Source organism: Astatotilapia calliptera, chromosome 10 (assembly GCF_964374335.1).
Source record: "Astatotilapia calliptera chromosome 10, fAstCal68.1, whole genome shotgun sequence".
NCBI classification, from domain to species: domain Eukaryota; kingdom Metazoa; phylum Chordata; class Actinopteri; order Cichliformes; family Cichlidae; genus Astatotilapia; species Astatotilapia calliptera.
Window position 1 is genome coordinate 18,401,365 of NC_137431.1, and position 18,122 is coordinate 18,419,486.

Genomic DNA, 18,122 nt, shown 5'->3' on the forward strand with positions numbered 1-18,122 from the left:
CAGTATATACAGGATTAACAATTTATAATATATTTGTACCATATTCAGAGTTACATCTGAATATCTTTGTATTTGATGAAAAACAAAGAAAACACATGACGGTTCAGTTCCCATAAACATGTTTTAATGGAGTGTTGAATTTAATTTTTCTTTTAGCCTGCAGTAGGTTGAAGTTCCTGCCTGGGAAACCTGCTGAAAGCACCTCAGAAACGCAGTGACAGCAGATGCCAGAGCAGCTTCACTGATCCGATATTGATCGCGTGGAACTCTACAGGAGGGATGATTATTCCAAACGATATTCCCTCATTTGGTGTCTTGATAGTGAAAGTGGAGAAAACTGGTCTCCCAGAATTCATCTGCTATAGGCGTTCAATATCGTTGTGATCTAGTGACCTTCATACTCAAACTTTCACTGAGCTCTCGTGACATGCAATGGGGGCACTGTCATATACTGGAAAGGATCTCTCTCATCAGGATAGAGAAGTTTCAATACAGGACAAAACTGATCTGCAGCCAGCATTTCCTCAAACCATGACAACACAAGTGTCCTGCTTTCTTGGCCTTCTTGTTTTCATTAAACATCAACCTAATGACCAGCATCACAGTGATAAAATATGTGTTGGTAATTGATATTTTCAACCAATAATACTGAAGTATTTTTTCCACTAATCTAAAATCATCCAGGCCATCCTTTTAAACTATGATTCCTCCTTCAAAGCCACTTATCTTCAATGATGCTAATTAAAACAACAACAACTATGCCTTCTTGGCTTTTTAGTACATGCCAGAAACCCTTGATTATTAATACACAGTACTGCAGTGAACCTGTGTGAAGGCATCTGCATTTGTTATATCGGGGATTTCCTTTAATTGGTCAAACATTTGTTCATTCTTCCACAGTAAATGCTGTTACATCATCAGACCCTGACTGGACGAGCTGATCAACACGTAAAAGGCTTAAAAAAGAAATTTAAAAAAAAGCTTTATTTCAGAGGACATAAACGGTTTCATCATTTACCATTGACTGTGTGAAAAGTGCACAGTAGTGCAACACTGATCAAAGGAAAGATGAAAGAAACAAGTAAAAATGTTCCTGTCTGTGAGAGAATGGAGAGTGGAGAAGGGTAAGAGTGCTGCTGAAAGCCTCAAACTATCAGACCTCCATTAGCTCCACTGGCTCTTAAGGCTGTGAAGGACACGTGGGACTATCTCCTGTTACATCCCCCCATCCGGAGGATCGATTTCTGGGCTAGGGTTTGCTCTCCCGGGTCTCTAATAGCAGACAAGGCCGGAGCCAATGGTAATACTATACATGCTGACGAGCAGCCACCCAGAAGTGGAACAGAGAGGAAAAGAAAAGGGAGTGGTAAAGAGAAGGGCAGTGTGGAGAGTGGTACGAGATGAAAGCAGTTGCTCCTGAAACACCGATTTAAAAATGACCACGGCTGAAGATGTAAGAGGACAAAAGGCGAGAGAGAAGATGACATAGAGGTAAAGATGAAGAAAATGGAGAGCGAGAGGATGGAAATGAACGCCTAAAAGAACAAGAGCGCTTTGAGAAACTTTACAACTTAAAAGAAAAGAAAAGCTGGTGACAGGTTCCACTTGTGAAAGGCTCTGCGAAGGTAAGTGTCACTCTCGCTTTGAGTTTTATGGAGTTTTATTGAAGTAAACTGAGCTTACTGGCTTACTGTGATAGCAGACGGATAAATGAGCCAGACAAAACGAATTAAGATGTAACGTCTGTGACATAATGTGTTTTTATGTAAAACTTAAACCTTGCATATGTCACAATTCTAGCCCTGATTTTATTATTATTGAGGGAAAACTATGCTGTGATATTAGATTACATCTGCAATGCGCTTATTACACAGTCGTCCCTGCCTCACAGGGCAGATCAATAACTCTGAAGCTTCCGGTGTGCTCTAACCCCCCCACCCGAAAAAAAAAGCCTTTCAAAAACACTTAGGCACGTCAGGTTTTGACAAAACTGATTGAAAGCGTGAGGACATTTCATCAAGACACAGAGAGGAGAGGTGAGAAGTTACCAACCTGAGAACAGAGCAGCATTACGAGCTCCACCACAGACGTGCTAGACTTCATACAGACCAGACCTGTGGCACAGACACATACAACACAGTCAGGAGCCTCTCTTTTATTCTCTGTGACACACACACACACGCACGCACGCACGCACACACACACACACACACACACCACTGCAAGATACAAAAATATCATCAAGAAGACACTGTAGTGTCAGCGGTTTCTGCTGCTGTGCACAATCATCGTTTAAAAAAAGCATGCCACAGAAAAGACAAGAACAAACGGTGGAGAAAAAGATGAGGGACACCAGGAAGCAGGTGAGCAGAGGCAGGACTGCAACGCATTTAGTACAATCTCTTACACCCGTAACGCTAAAACTGGCATAATCTTATCTAAAAATATTGACACATCTAGCTAGCTGAATAGAAACAGTGCAAAATCCTACCTGCTTGACGAATGGGTGAAGCAGCCAGTTCAAAGACACACACACACACACACACACACACACACACACACACACACACACACACACACACACACACACACACACACACACACACACACACACACACACACACACACACACACACTCATCACCTCGTTCTCAACCCTCCACTCACTCTTTTTCGATCTCACTCTGTCTCGCGCACACATACATTACTGTGAGGGACAGTGAATGAGGAGACTCCACAGAGAGACGCCAGTTAGAGAAAAAGGAGCCGTGTACAGCACCTGTACCTTCTATGAGCAGCTCCTGCCCATGGCTACCCAGCAGCGTCCTGGACAGGAACGGAGCAAAGTCCACAAATATCTCCCTGAGCAAAGGGGCCACCTTCTCCAAAGCGCGCTCCAGCTTTGTGGTGATACTGTGGCGGAGATAATCGAGAGACAAGGATGAAAACGATAGGCGGGCCGATAACATGAGCAACATACAGATGAGGGTACAAGAGCGTTTGAGGAAAAATCTCAGGGGATATACAGTAGGCGAGAAGGGACAAATGTGAATGAAAGAAATATGTGGAGACACGTGAGAACAAGGAAGGGAGGCACAGGACACAGGAGAAGAGAAAAAGCAGGTGAAGGAAACAGAAAAAAGTGCAAGTCGGACACAGAATGTAGAAAAAAACGATGGTGTGGTATGGAAGCAGTATGTCTGTATTAGTATTACTAGGAAAAAGATGAGTTAGAAAGGATAATTGTTAGCCGGTCAGCTTAGCACTGTGGGATGAGTGAAGGTTAAAGTGTAATAAAAACTGAACCTGAAAAACTGCCAGACTTGTCTCTTGAATGGTATACTGCGTCTTTATGTGTGTACAGCTGCATTTTAAATGCTTGTCCATTCTTTAGAAATTGAGACATGAAGAGTACAAAGCAGCAGACTCAATTATGGAGCCGCGATGGCAGTGAAGTTTATATTCCTGGCTTTGTAGGTAATGCGATCTCTGAAACAGACCTGGGTCGCTAATCTACCAATTGTGGTTTTGTTTTAACCTGCTCGGAGAACCAGATGATTTGCGAAAGCTGCGGTGAAGGTTAAAACAAGCATCTCGACTCAGGTCTGGCCTGGAGTTTGGGGTTAGTGTGAGGAGATGACCATGCCAGAAATGACAGAGTTGACTCTGCTACTGAAAAATTGTTGAAGCTGTTGAGGAAGTCGGCCCTTTCTTGCATGGCATTCTGGGAACATTTAGTAGTGGTTGGGCGTGGCAGAGGGTGTGTGGTGGAGGAGGGGCAGAGGGAGGGGCATGGGGACAGGACGAGTATCTCCTTGCCTAAAACACTGTCCTGCATCTCGGGGGGCTGCCTGGAAGCCAGCCAGAGAGCTAAAAGACTTGAGCTCAGGGGGCGTCTGACCGCTGCGCAGCGCACACTGCGCCACCTCACAATAGGCACTGCAATACAAACCACACACACACATAAAAACACACGTGCAGACATGCGCACTGATTAAGGGAGACATGCACACGCATCCCACCCACTCCTGTGTGTGTGCACTTTTAGAAGAACATGTGCAGCCATGTGAAAAAAACATTTTACACAACTATATGGAGTCCTGTGAAAAACCTGTGAAAGTAAACCCCACGATTCACCTTACAGAGCAAAGTAATGATTTCCTGATTTCCTTATCAGTCTCTTGCATCGCTGTGTGGCGATTTTGGCCCACTCTTCTTTACAGCACTGCTTGACTTCACTGAAGATTTCAGGCATTCATTTATGCACAGCTCTCTTGAGGGCCCACCACATTTAATCAGGTTGAGGTCTGAGCTTTGATCATTTTCTTTTTCAGCCATTCTGTTGTAGATTTGCTGCTGTGCTCGGTATCATTGCCCTGCTGCATGACCCAATTTGGGCCACGCTTTATCTGACAGACAGATGGCCTCATGTTTTACTCTAAAATACTTTGGTATAACAAAAGGAGCCAAAAAGCAGGTTCTTTGGCTGAAAAACAAGCAACATTACACCCCTCCACCACCGTGCTGACAAGCATGGTGCTGTGCATTACAGCTAAACATCTCCACTTGATCTCGTTGTGGTTTGTTCAGCTGTGCAGCTTTGCAAACCTAAGCAGTGTTACTATGTGGAGTCTGAGATGTAGTTCTTGAGTTTTCTGCAGTTTCCCTAAGCATTGCACATTCTGACGTTGGAGTAAACTTGGGGAAGATTGCGGCATTATGCTTAAACACACCTGAATGCTCCAGAGCAGCAAACTGCCAAAGCATCTGCTTTCATAGAGATGCTCACACGTGGCGATGATCAATTAATCAGGTGCATTCGATTAGCAGCACCTGGCTGCGACTTACCTTCTTAATTCCGTGAAGGTGTACTTAGTTTTTTTCACAGGACTGCACAGATTCCTGCGAAAACTTGCTTTTACACATGACTGTATCTGCTAACATGTCTAAGTAGAGTACAACAAAAATGTTACAGTGCAAACTCCTACAATGGTAAAGGAACACTGCTAATCACGCTAACTGGTAATTAGTAAAGACCTCATGTTGCAGATGATCATAATTTTTTTAGTGACACCTATAAAGTCTGAAGACAAAACAGATTTTTGTTAATGACAAGTTCATTTACATGTTTACAAATACAAAAAAAAGACTGTTGAGCCTAAGACATTAACGGTCTTAATTAGTAAGTGGTGACGTTTTCATACAAAGCTTTCATATCAGAGGTGATGAGCATCATACTGTACGGTAAGTGAGAAGTGTCAGGGGTGCGTGTGCATGACAACATATAATATGTGTGGCTAGAAGATGATTAATATTAGCTGATATTAGCTGATGGAACGATACCTGAACCCGTCTTTTGCGGTTGATTAGTTTAGCATGTCAAATGTGGTGTGTCTTACATGAGCCTAATAAAAATGTCCACAGCCACATCAGTCCAGAAAAAACTTCATCTTACCCTATAATCCTGTAATGAACGTGTAAGTGAAGTGAGAAATCTTTAGGGAGGATGAAGGGACAGGAATGAGGCAGGAAAAAAGACAATTTAACATAAAAAACAAAAGCAGGAGACAGGGGGACAAAATAAAGTAGGATGGAACTGAACCTATGAAATGAAATGGCCAAAGGCTGTATGATGGCGAGAGTTCTGACCTCATATTCTCCATGGTGTCTTCTGGCATTGGTGCCACTGTCTGCACCGCTGGCAGATTCTTACTAGTTGCACCATTGACAAAAGATGAAGAGGAAGATGAGGATGAGGAGGCCGAATCTGCGGCACCTGGACAGGAGGGAAAATAGTAACAAGAACCAAGATTAGTATGAAGTTAACAGTAATGGTAGTAATAAAGGAACTGGACATGCTGCTGCTTGTCCTTTTGGTAATGGCCCCGGTTTGAGAAAAAAGCTTTTCAATCAATATACAGAATCCATTCCAGAGAACAAATCCCTTCCTTATCCATTATGCATGTATGATAAAGTACAATATGTCTAACAGGCTGACAAAGCCTCAAATAGAAATCCACTCTGCTGCAGTGGATCTGCTGAGCATGATTCTACTCAGAAAGGATGATCTGCAAGTCTGCTGATGTTGTCGTTATCCTAAATTTGGGTCAAGGATCATCTAATAGACAATATCTCTCTGTTTTTTCTGCATTCAGTATTAAGTATGAGCCATATGTGCAACGTCCACCATAAGATAAGTATCTTATAGTTGCTGCGCAGTCTGCAACTTCCTTCATCTGCCCTCATATACAAGCTAAAACTAACCCTGAAAGGATCTGCTGGTTCAGTTTGCTCTGCCTGTTAAAGGACAAAAGCATGAAGCTTCAAAGACTTTTTGTAACAAAAGAAGAAATTCAACCCTGCTTGATTGAGCGGTTTCTGAGCTGCTTGAGGCCTTTTACACAAACACCTTTGTCATGCTGCAGTTCTCTATGTGCTCTATCTCCTTTAGCACACACACTACCAACTGGGCAAAAGTCTTTATGAGTAAAATATCGAATATATGCACGTCGAAATTACACGAGTAGGTTCAAAAAGACATGGGTGGGTTAAGTGTGCGCTACAGCTGTGTGTTCTCTCCCACCTGTAGTGTTGATCATGCTCTTGGGTGTTGCTGTTGCAGCAGCAAAAATGTTGGGTGTGCTGCCAGCTGAGGCTCCTCCGCTAGTGGTGGGCGTGCCCACAGTGTTGACTGACAGGCTGCCGGGTGGAGGCTTTTTGACTGGAACCACGACACTCCTGTGAAAGACGAGACATAAAGGCATCAGGCAAACATGTATCCATGTATTTGTTACGTCTAGACCTTGAAATAGGCTTATTGTAAAAGTACAGTGAGAGATAGTTCAGGAGACATACACCTTCTCCATTTTCAAGACTTATCTTAAAACTATGCTTTCTAATAAACCCTGTAGGTCAGGTGACCCTGAATCATCCCTAAGTTAAGCTTCTACAGTATAAGCTCAGACTGTTGAGGGACATCCCATGACGCTCTGAGTGTTTCACGTCCACTACCCTCTGAATTCTCCATATATGCATATACGACCACTGCATGCGATGTGGTGCATCCCATTTGCTGTTTGCCATTTCTCTATGATCCTCTTTTCTGTTTTGTCTCCGTCCTAAACCCCAACCAGTCATGTCAGATGGCTGTCCTTCACTAAGCCCGGTTCTGTTGGAGGTCTCTTGCTGTTGAACGGGAGTTCTTCCTCCCCACTGTCGCCTAGTGCATGGTCAGACTGTCAAATCACTGGGTTTTACTGTATGCTACAGCACCAAATAAATAAAATAGAATAGAATAAACTCTTTTCCCCACGAAGATGACATTTGAAAACATCCTTTGTAACACTAATGATGAGTTTTGACACCTCAGTATATATCAATAAAGTTAGAATAGTTTCTGAGTTTTTCCAAGGGTAGACCACCCTCACTAACTTCTTCCTATTAGGCTTTCAAGGGGTAAGTTCTTCTTCAGACAGATGTGCAAACATCAATTCAATTCAGTTGTATTTATATAGCGCCAAATCACAGCAACAGTCGCTTCAAGGTGCTTTCATATCGTAAGGCAGACCCTACAACGTGGGTAGACAACTCCAGGCCTCGAGTGCTGTGTTGGATCAAGGATCTAAAACCTGCAGGACACCGGCCCTCGAGACCTGGAGTTGCTCATCCATGCCCTATAATAATACATACAGAGAAAAAAACCCAACAATCATATGATCCCTATTAGCAAGCACTTTGGGGACAGTGGGAAGGAAAAACTCCCTTTTAACAGGAAGAAACCTCCAGCATAAGCAGGCTCAGGGAGGGGTCTTTCAATGTAGAAACTACGGTTTCTTAATTTAATTAATGTATTAATTGACCTACGAAACAGAAAACTTTCTTTTAGCAAACTCAATTTTTCTACCTATGAATCATCATCGTTACATTTTTTTCACATTCCTTTTAGTACCAGTGAATTTCAGGGCCCAGTAATGTCCCCAAAGATATCGAGACATCCTCTCAAAGAGTAATTTCTGCTTTTTATTCATAACAGCTGACAAAAATCAGGGAGCAACAAGGACATTTATTTTTCAGATGTAGAGACTACTGGGAGCTTAGCAGCAATATTAGAGACTATTTTAAATGTCAAAGTAGGTAAAACTATTGCGAACATGCTTTTTCTTTTTTTAAAACAAGTGCAGGTCTTTCTTTTGTGCAGAGATACAGAGGGAGATCTGATTAATCTTCCAAAAATGTCAACATAGCAGTCAAAACTGAAAGGGCGAGCACGCATTTCAAAACTACTAATAATACAGATGTGATTGTTTCCTGTTTCTGTACAGGAGATATCAGCATGTCGTCAGCAAAAAAACTGAAACCTTTTTTTTAAACTTATCATCCCCCATCGTGTCCAAGTATCTAAATCTAAAATCCAAACTATCCTGCTATCACTGCTGATAAACAAAAATTAACATTACTGGGGGTTTTTTTAAAACTGAATTTTCAAACTAATGCATCCATTTTACTCAAACCACTCAGCTGCATTTGCCTTTCTTGTCTTTGTGCCATTGTAGTCACCATCAAACAAAACATATCACAGACTGCTGGCAGGGGAGCACAATGTGTGTATTTGTAAATGTTACCATCAAGAGAACTTTGTTCAAAGTGAGAATTATCCACATATGAGGCAACGATCGGTTTCTGCACCCACTGTTTTTCTAAAACTGGTACAAAGCAACTTGACAAACAGCACTACACTAAACAATGTAGTCTCTGTACCCAAAATCGTTTAACTGATGGATGTGTCAGGCTGCACCGAAGCTAATACCTCTGCTTGTTTTACGCCCCACGTAGGTCCAAAAACTGGGACTGACCTGTCGAAGGAGTGGAACTGCATGGGCAGCATGGGGTGCGTCTTCAAGGCAGGGTCTGGGTGATAGGGAGTTGGCCCAGACTCCTGTCCCAAGTCCCCTCCATCAACGGGAGCTGCCACCAGGCTCTTCAGGATTTCCTGCATTCCCGAGAGCAGCGAACGAGAGACAGAACACGATACTTATGAGGCGTATCACTAAATTTTGCTTTGAATGGTGGTTTTATTTTGTTCTTTTATCTAACATGGAAAAGTGAGTATGTTCTAATCACACATAAGCTCACTGAAAGGAGCATCTAAGCTCAGGTAATCAACCAGCTACAAATACAGGCGATAAAAGTAATAGAAAATTCACGTGACCTCTACAGTATAGGGTAAACATAAATGGATACATACATTTGGACTGCATTAAACCAGATTTCTATTAGTTAAAATAAAACACAGTGATTTTCAAATATTTAAAGAAACTACAACTGAGAGATCTAAAGATATGTGCTGACTATTGTTTTCTCAGAATTAGGCTCATGTGGATGCTGGAATCACACGCCCACCTTGACATTGATGCCTTTGTTTGTTTGACTGATGCTGGAGATGGACGAAGGCGGGGCTTGACTAGCGTTGGGGGTGGAGCCGGGGTTATGGGGAGAATCCAAAAGGCTCTCCTGTGACCTTCTAACATCAGATGACAGACTGCATAACAGATCTGTGCCTCCTCCCCCACTTCCTCCTCCGATGTCTCTGTCTCTATCTTTATCCGTCTCTCTCCCCACCAGGCCCAGCCCGAGTCCAAGACCCATCTCCGAACCGTTTAGCGATCCGCTCACATGGCCCTCTTCTCCAATGCCCGAGTCTGTGTGTGGAAGGCCGGCACGAGGGGAGTCATCCACAGGGGTGGGGGTCTGTTTGTCGCGGTCGGGGAAGGCTGTGGATGGATGTTCTGGAGAAATTTGGAAGAAATTTTTTTTTTATGGATAAACACTGATACAATTAAAGAAGTATATTTTCTCAGTGCAGATTGGATTATCAAGAAATTCCACAACATACTGACCTTTGATGTTCAACTGAAAAAAAAGACTAATGCTTTAAAGCATTTTTTCAAGTAACACCCTTATTTTCTCTTTTTTTTATTTTATTGGTGTCATATTGATTCTTCTTATCAGTATCATTGTTTGGTCAAACAATGCAAACATCCAAAATCATGCTTGCATGTGGAGGATGATGGAGCAAAAGAAAAACAAAGGTCACCTGTACTGGTTGGAGAGTTAATCTCGTGGCGGATGCTTCTCCCGGATAAGCTGGTAGATCTGCCAATCTCTCGCTGGGGTTCCAAAATGTCCCGGTACTTCGAAACCATGAGAACTGAGATAAAGTAAACAACTGCCAGCGCCAGAAACTGAGCCTGCTTACTGTCATCCTGCAGCAAAACAACACACGCACACAAAGTTATTCAGCAGAGAAACACTCAGGCATCTTCTTTTTTTTTTTTTTTTTTGCTCCCTGTATCTATAACCAGACGAATACTGTATATACCAAAAATACACCCGCACGCTTACCACATCTCTGAAAACCACAGCTCGGAGACGATTAATGTCTACATCCTGGAGAAGTCTGTCTGGATCCTGCTAAATATGGAAGACAGGATATCAAAAGGTGGCGTGTCATACATATGCATGTTTCTGTAACAGTTTTAGGTGTTGCTGAATGCGTCCTCGATTCATGCGTGTGCTACCTTGCTGGCGGTGGAGGCACTGTGGAGGCTGTCCTGTGACTTGCTGCTGGTTAAGGAGGACTTGCAACTCCGATCTCTCTGTCTCTGCCTGCACTCCAGGCAGTTCCTAACCGCCACACAACATACTGAACGAGACGGAGAGGTAGAGGAAAAAAACAGGTAAGTATAGTGTAATGGAGTCGGCTTTTACATTTCAAGAAAAAACAAACAGGGGATGTCCTGAAGTCATGCATGTCATGACTGCAGCGTGTATAAGCATTTATTTAAAGCACACATACATGCACCCATACATTACAAACAAAGAACGATTTTTATTTTGTGATGTGATCATTTCTCTGCCCTACATCAGAAATGACATTACAATATGGTGTAGCAGAAATGTAAGGTCATCCTAGAAATACTCCACTTACAATAATCTAAGAAATTAAGTAAACTGATGTGCTCTGCCAGCAATCAAATATTTCTGTGAGAAAAACCACTTGATTATAAAACACTGAACAAGTCAATAATCAGCTAATTAACCAATCACTGGAGCTCTCAAACTGAGGAACTGCCTTCCATCTTTCCTCCTTAGAAAGGTACAGCGACAGAAAGACTCAGAGATTAAATATAAGTAATCTGGATCCACTGGAAGCACCCTGTGATGAACCTCCTACTGAGGCGGTCGTGGCCTGCTTTCACCGGCTAAAGCAGCTCACCTGGGTTTTCCACTCAAGTTCATGTTTGTTTTCTCTCTAATGAATGTTTTATTTACATAAACCTCTTGCATGGATTCCTTTTTAGTCAGCTTGAGCCAGCTTGTAAAAAATGGGGGTCATCTGGGATTGAGACCTGGGATTTGTCACAAGCTGCTAAATGATAAAAAGGTGGTCCACAACAGAGACAGCCAATTATTAGCAAGAGTTAGCCAGGACTGCCTCCAACATGGTGTAAAGGGAATCAACAATTATTTTGGAATGAAAGCTTGTTGCGGTTATTTTGCCAATTAGCAAAAAATGAATTTGTTTTTTTATTTTCAAATCTCCAGTGGTTGTCCCTCTCTTTCTCTAAGCTCTCTACCCAAGGTGCCTCCAATTCCCCAAAACCTGAATTGGCTAAGCAGATAAAAATGGATGGACTTATCTACAGTATATCTGTATAATTTAAAAATACTTATTCCAATAGCGATAAACAAAAAAGCATTTTAAACCTCAGGGAAATAAAAACTGGCATATTTTCATATGTTTAACTTTAAAACTACACATTTAATTTGAAAACTGTTCAGTAATCTTAATGCTGACATAAGTAACTTTCAGTTCCAGTCACATGCAACAAGGCCATGAAGCAGTTTGTTTTTTTGCACGAGCCTTCAGAAGCTGATAGTTGCCAAAACACAACAGCTGCCTTATAATTTAGCTTGACCTGGTCACCCATGCTCCTCCTGCACTTCTTCCTGCGGCCCTCGTAGTTGAGAACTGCTGGTCTCGACTAAGAATCAGCTCATCTAAACATTTTATAAACACTGAAGAGATTCAACTCGGACGCACCGAGGCGGAGGCACTGCCTCATCAGTCCTCCTGACGACATGTTCTTCTCCGCTTCAATCTCACTGAAGTTGAGGGAGCTGGCAAACACCAGCACGTCCACCATGGCCATGAGACGAGAGAGGAAAGTGACGGCCGTCTCTGAAGACATCCCCTGCGTCGCCTCGATGTTCTCCAACTCCGTCTGCGAAAGAGGGAAAACACAACACGTGCTCGCCAGTTATTCAGTGAAAAACTGGCACTTAAACACAACGCACTGGATGCTCTCAGAAGTTAGGAGGGATGAAGAAATCCTGAGTTATCTTATTATTTTAACAAACAACAGAAAAAACCTATGCAGTCGCGCCTTGCAATGAGCAGGACCAAAACGGTCACGGCTGGCTGTTGCACAACAAACACGGAAGGCAACCTTGAGTGTCATGCTGGTTTAGTGAAAAACATACTTATAATGATGACGTTTGGCAACATGAGGTGTTCTACAAAACACAAAGTACAGCCTGGTGACACACATATCATGGTGACAGTGGGGTTGTGGCAAAGACAGTGTGGGTTTTTAGCATTAACAGCAGTAGTGTGGACACACTTGGGCTAGCCTTGAATATCTTATGGGCCCCTTGATTTATCAAACTTTGGTGCGACTACATTGAAAATCTGAAGGCAGCATTGCAGGGGTCAAAACCAAGCGGTGTAGTTTTCTGTGTCTCTGCTTCAGTAAGCAGGACGTGCAGGGCTGTGGAGAGCTGACAGCGCAAGCATCTGGTGGCTCATCAGAGCAAGTGAGCACAGACATTTTGGGGGATAACAGACACAAAAGGTGAAGACAGAAGGGCTTGGGTTGGTGCTCTTAGCTCTTCTGGTGATGATGAGAGTCTCAAGCTCTTTACGCACCTCTCCCCCTGCGCCTCCTCCCCCAGGAACAGGGGTCACCTCCTCTCCCTTTGACCCCCTCTGGGGTCCGGCTCCTCCTGCCTTCTTTAGCGTTGATACAAATGGGACAGGCTTAGCAGATGAAACCCCCAAGGACGTTTGGAAATACTCTCTCTCGTAAAATATATAAGCAGACTATATACCCCCCAAATAATCTTCTCCCTTTTGTTTCTTATTGATCCATGCTGTGGCTTTTTAGGCTTTTTCACCCCCTATATATTCACATAGTATTCTAACTGGGTTGACATACTTAATCTTTATGAACAGAGACTAAGAAATCAATAGATTTAGACAATATAAGGTAAGCAGCAGAGGAGCACAACACGCAGAAACACTATGGATGTCAGACAAGCAAGGGTTAGTGTCAGTCACAATGGTTAATAAACCAGAGCTAAGTATTAGTAGAATAGAAAAAGAGGAAGAAACTGCAAACTTACAGTGTTGGCACTACTCTTAGAATTCTGCACATGCAAAACAGACAAAAACAGAGAGAAAAAAAGACAAGAAAATACACAAAACACATGTAACACAGAGAGGAAAAGAAAGGTTAAAATGCAAAAACGCTTAAAACAATAGGCTATCAAGCTAACGAAAATGGTTAATTGAAGGGATTAGAACTAAATATTGTTAAGAAGGGTTAGGTTGACAGTTGCACATACTGGTTTAATTGGGAGTTAAATTCGTTTACAAGTCTTTTTTTTATTTTATTTTGTCTACTGTGATTTTCTAGATTAATTCAGGGAAATAGCCCTATCAAGGCACACAAGATCTGTGCTGCAAGGGGAACTAAAAAAACCACACACACATACAAAAAAAAAAAAAAAAAAGTCTGTGTGGGCTTTAACGCTCCAGTAACAGGCCTGTGAAAGAGCTGTCGACCTGCAGTTTTCCCTCCTACCACAGAGGGGTGCAGAAGAGCCACTTACGGAAGGGGAGGTGGCAGCAGACAGGAGAGGCAGAATGCCTCCACAGGCAATGATGATGTTGTCCACCATCTGAGAAATGAGGTGGATCGTGTTGTGGACGAAGATGATGTTTTCATTGCTGTTCACAAAGTCCATCACCGACTTCGTGGAGTGGCTGGAGGAGAATAAAATGCAAACCGTTTGAAAGTAAGACATAGTTTCTAACAGGAAAACACAATATAGCTGTCACATGAATCAGATCTTTAGCATAATCAGTTTATTTAAAACGAGGCGTAAAATGACTAAAAATGGTCAACTAACACACACCTGGCGAACACAGCATCGAACTCACCTCCTCCACACATGCACATCTGTCTCCAGGGCAAACAGCAGGTCAGTGAGCAACCTCTGGTGCATTGGAGACCATTTGAATTCTGGGATTCGGAACATGGTCGTACGCGGGCCTGGGCTGAACTGACGCCGCTGCTCCTCCGTCATGGGCATACCCCTGAAACCCAAATCAACGCGTAGGTCCCTCTCCAACTGGGCTGCAGTGCGACCGTGGAGGGCCTGTAACAGTTGTTGAATAAGCAAGTGAAGCTCATTTGGTCTAATATAAGACTTGGCATACACGCATCGATGAAATTCAATTTCATTTAAGGTGTCAAAACCACAGGAAAAAAGCCCCCCAAAAAACACAGAAGACTCTCATTGTGCATTCACTGATCGGTTGCTGAAACTTAGCTCGTGTGTGGGCAGCTTCTCAGCTTTTTGGCCGGGAAAACAGGACTGCTGCTGAACTGTTTATTTTAATCACAACACAAATCACATTGGACAGGGTAGAGAGGCAGGCTTGTGACCAGTGGCTCACTTGTTCAGTCCTTAAACTGAGAGGATAAATCTCAGTGGGGGAGGTGAAAAAGCACTTTCCCCAGCTTTCTGTGATTTTATTACCCAAAATTCCAACAAGCAAGGGTAGCATAATGAGGCACTGCAGCCACTTGAAAGTCATGAGGTATTAGATGAAAGACAATAGGTATTAATGTGATTTATAAGGATGATTACACACTTTTTTTCTATTTTTATTTTAATGCATTCACATTATAATTTTTTTTAACATTTTGATAAATGCAGCGAAGGAAATAAAAAAAATCACTCATATGTGCAGGATAACACCTCATGGCAGAGTTACTTAGTTTATTTGCTGACCAGTGTGTACACAACATGTGAGGAGCTCCCTCTTAACCAGCTGAACACACTTAAACACACCTGAGTGGTTGCAGTAGTTTGGATCTTCTTTGTGTCCTTGTCTTTCCCATCATCTGACCTCTCTGTGTCAGAGGTGGTGCTGGCTGTATCTCCTCCAGTCTTAAGCCCTGCAGTCTCTCCGTCCGCACCGTCTGTGCCCTCTCCCTCTGGGAAATCTGGTCTAGAGGTTCCCTGGGTCTGGCTCTCAGCCTCAGCAATTGAGCTGATGTCAGCAAGAGGGCTTTGGATTTTGAAGGGCCCATCCTCTGGAAGTTCCCCGGTAGTGTGGCTTTGGGTTTGTGTTAAATCAGAGCCGCAGCTGGTCATGTGGGCCAGCAGGCTGAGGTCATCACTAGCGCTGGTGGTGGAGTGAGCTGGGGCTGGGCCGGATGGAGTGGGCTGATCTGGACTGGGCAGTACAAGGGGGTCTGTGGCTGCCAAAGCTGGAAGCAACTTCTCATCAACCTGGAAGGAATGAATGGGGAAAAATGGGAAAACAGTACAGCTTCAGGTTTGAGGAAAACTTAGAAACATTATTTGGGAGAGTAAAAAGGACTAAGAAGGATTAGGCAGCACAGTAATACTAATCCTACCTTACTGAAGAGAAATCCGTTGTTGCTCGGGACACTGTCTTTCTCATCCGCCAATGTGATGAGGGGACCCATGTTCCCATCATCATCCAGGCTGACTCCTGAAAGCCCGAGGTTTGTCCCCATTCCAACCCCCGAACCAGATGTGTCATCTTTAGGCGCCAGATTCCCATTTAGGTTCTGAACCACACTGCAATAAGCACTGTCCAAGAGAGAATCTACCTCAACCAGAGGTCCATTTTCCATTCCTCCCCCACCTCCTCCACCTACACTTCCACCAAGACCTTCAGGAGAGAGGTCCAGGTCATCCAGCTTTACTTCCGTGGCTTCTACTTTCTCTGCTTTAATGTCTACCAGAAGGTCATGGACCTCCACTCTCACGCCTGGACCTGCACTTTGCTCCCCAGGTGTAAGTGCTTCTCCGTTAGGTCTCTTCACCGCGCCTTCTGCGAGGAGGTTGCGTGAGTCTGCGCCGGCCCCCTCGCTGTACTCCGCCTCACTCTCAGGTGTCTGCGTCTGGGAGTTGTCATCGATCTCCAAGTTGCCATTGACGACAGGCGCAGGTGTGGCAGAGAGGCCGGAGATGGTGGAAACTGAGCCTTTCTTTCCCTTCTTCATGTTTTCCTCCTCCTGTCGCTGGTACTCCTCATACATCTTCGCCAAATACTCCTTATGGGCTTCATAGGTCACCTGTGACAGATGGTAGATTATAACTGGTAATGTTATCGGCACACAAGCACTAACAAAAGTGAATCTTCACATCAATAGCCACACGGTAGTCCAAAGGAGACTCATAGATCATTTACACCAAAGTGCAGAAAACTGGGACACTAGCCTTCCGGGGCCATTAGACCATTACCCATAATGCCCCTTCACTTTTACCCCGAGATGAGAAAAAAGGGCGAGTTAAAGTTCTGTCACTGAACAGTGAAAAGAGAGGTGATCAGTTTCTGAAAGTGTCTCAATGCTGGGTCATTCTGGCCCTGGAAGATGTTGAAACAACACATAACAGTGGTCAAATTGCACAAATCACCAGGTTTCTGTACAGCTTATAAGCAGCTTGAATCAGAATATCAGCACCTGGAAAATCCCCATTAATATCTGCTCATTTGTAGCCAAACAGCAGACAAGAAAGTCAAGCTCAACCGGCAGTGCTGCACAACAGCTGTCATCAGTGGCAGCCCACATGAGCTTAAGCCCTATCTAAGGCTCCTATTGGACAATCTCCCATTAGCTCGCTTGCAGTTGTTACCGATCTGCAAGCCACTTTGCACTCCCCTCTACTACAGCTCCTCCTTTTTATTTGCCATTTCTGATTTTTACTAATGTCACGTTTGCTTTTATTGACACCTTCACTGCTCTTGCTCGGTCTTATTGCCAATCTCGCCATCTTTGGCATTCATGTATGTACATGGAAGGCTTTGGAAGTCCCAGGACAGAGACATACCACCAAATCTAAAATACAGCAGAAATAACATAATCGAAATAACAAGCTATACTTGTACTAAACGAAATAAGACTACTGGGAACTGTTATTGAATTGTGCATGTCCCACTCTTACCTTGGAGTGTGCTATTGAAAGGGTGTCCACCCAGACCCTCCATCCTCCCCATTCGTATTTGATGGCATGGTAGAGAAGGATCCTAAATATGTTGTACACCATCTCGGTTATTTTCTGCTCTTCTGGGTTCTTGGGGTTGATGTATCCGAGGGAGAACATCCAGTCCTGCCACACGGAGCACTGCAGCAAGCAGCTGGTGCACAAAACAGGCAGCATGTGAGATGAGCTGTAGCATGAGTGTGATTTCAAAATAAAAGCCACAGTGAGGAGCTAATGAACACGGCTGGATAAGTGCAGGTACAGTGATTTGTGTGCTTTTTACCGGCGATTCTCGCGGCTGTTACTGAAGAGTTTTATCATGTCAGAAAGAAAAAGTCTCCTGACTTCCATCAGCTCCACACTGGGACTGGAGTTCTTCAGCAAGGTGGCCACCACTTTCAGAATCACTGGGTGTGAGGTAAAAAGAAAACCAAGTAAAGGGAAGAGAAGAACAAGATGAGAGAGAAGGAGAAGCAAATACTTTTAAAGCATTTGGAATGAGATCAAGAAGTGGAAGATGGCAGCAGTGTCAGCTTCTCAATTTACGCTTTGTTGTTTGTTTACTCGCATTAAGAAAAGGCAAAACAAACAAAACACTCCATTACTGGCAGACCAAAGACCGCAGAGAGACACAGATGCGAGGTGAAGTGCTTATGCACTTACTGGGATTCTGGATCTTGACAGTGGAGTCGGGGTCTGGGTGTGGTTTGTGAACAACCTGAGTGCAGACCTGCTCAGTCAGAATCTGCACGG

At 43.5% G+C, this 18,122-nt stretch overlaps 1 protein-coding gene and 1 long non-coding RNA gene across 17 annotated transcripts in view; one reads left to right on the plus strand and one right to left on the minus strand.

The window, feature by feature from the left end:
• nbeaa (neurobeachin a) overlaps nt 1–18,122 on the minus strand; it is a 101,235-nt gene that overhangs the window by 13,966 nt on the left and 69,147 nt on the right. For 2 of the 16 annotated variants that reach the window (XM_026183055.2, XM_026183052.2), the window contains exons 19-38: nt 18,033–18,114; nt 17,653–17,776; nt 17,331–17,523; nt 15,773–16,459; nt 15,201–15,644; nt 14,284–14,501; nt 13,953–14,106; nt 13,464–13,487; nt 12,988–13,071; nt 12,103–12,283; nt 10,577–10,701; nt 10,401–10,469; nt 10,093–10,261; nt 9,399–9,784; nt 8,852–8,988; nt 6,583–6,737; nt 5,649–5,775; nt 3,819–3,938; nt 2,779–2,912; nt 2,053–2,114 (exon numbers count right to left, since the gene is read on the minus strand). In XM_026183055.2, the coding sequence (XP_026038840.1) occupies nt 2,053–2,114; nt 2,779–2,912; nt 3,819–3,938; nt 5,649–5,775; nt 6,583–6,737; nt 8,852–8,988; nt 9,399–9,784; nt 10,093–10,261; nt 10,401–10,469; nt 10,577–10,701; nt 12,103–12,283; nt 12,988–13,071; nt 13,464–13,487; nt 13,953–14,106; nt 14,284–14,501; nt 15,201–15,644; nt 15,773–16,459; nt 17,331–17,523; nt 17,653–17,776; nt 18,033–18,114 (3,675 nt within the window). The remainder of the gene's footprint in view (nt 1–2,052; nt 2,115–2,778; nt 2,913–3,818; nt 3,939–5,648; nt 5,776–6,582; nt 6,738–8,851; nt 8,989–9,398; nt 9,785–10,092; nt 10,262–10,400; nt 10,470–10,576; nt 10,702–12,102; nt 12,284–12,987; nt 13,072–13,463; nt 13,488–13,952; nt 14,107–14,283; nt 14,502–15,200; nt 15,645–15,772; nt 16,460–17,330; nt 17,524–17,652; nt 17,777–18,032; nt 18,115–18,122) is intronic. The other 14 variants (XM_026183062.2, XM_026183060.2, XM_026183061.2 and 11 more) reach the window with 11 other exon arrangements.
• On the plus strand, nt 1,352–9,950 carry LOC145431571 (uncharacterized). The gene is made up of 2 exons (XR_013911919.1): nt 1,352–1,625; nt 8,832–9,950. It is a non-coding gene; the product is annotated as an uncharacterized LOC145431571 (long non-coding RNA).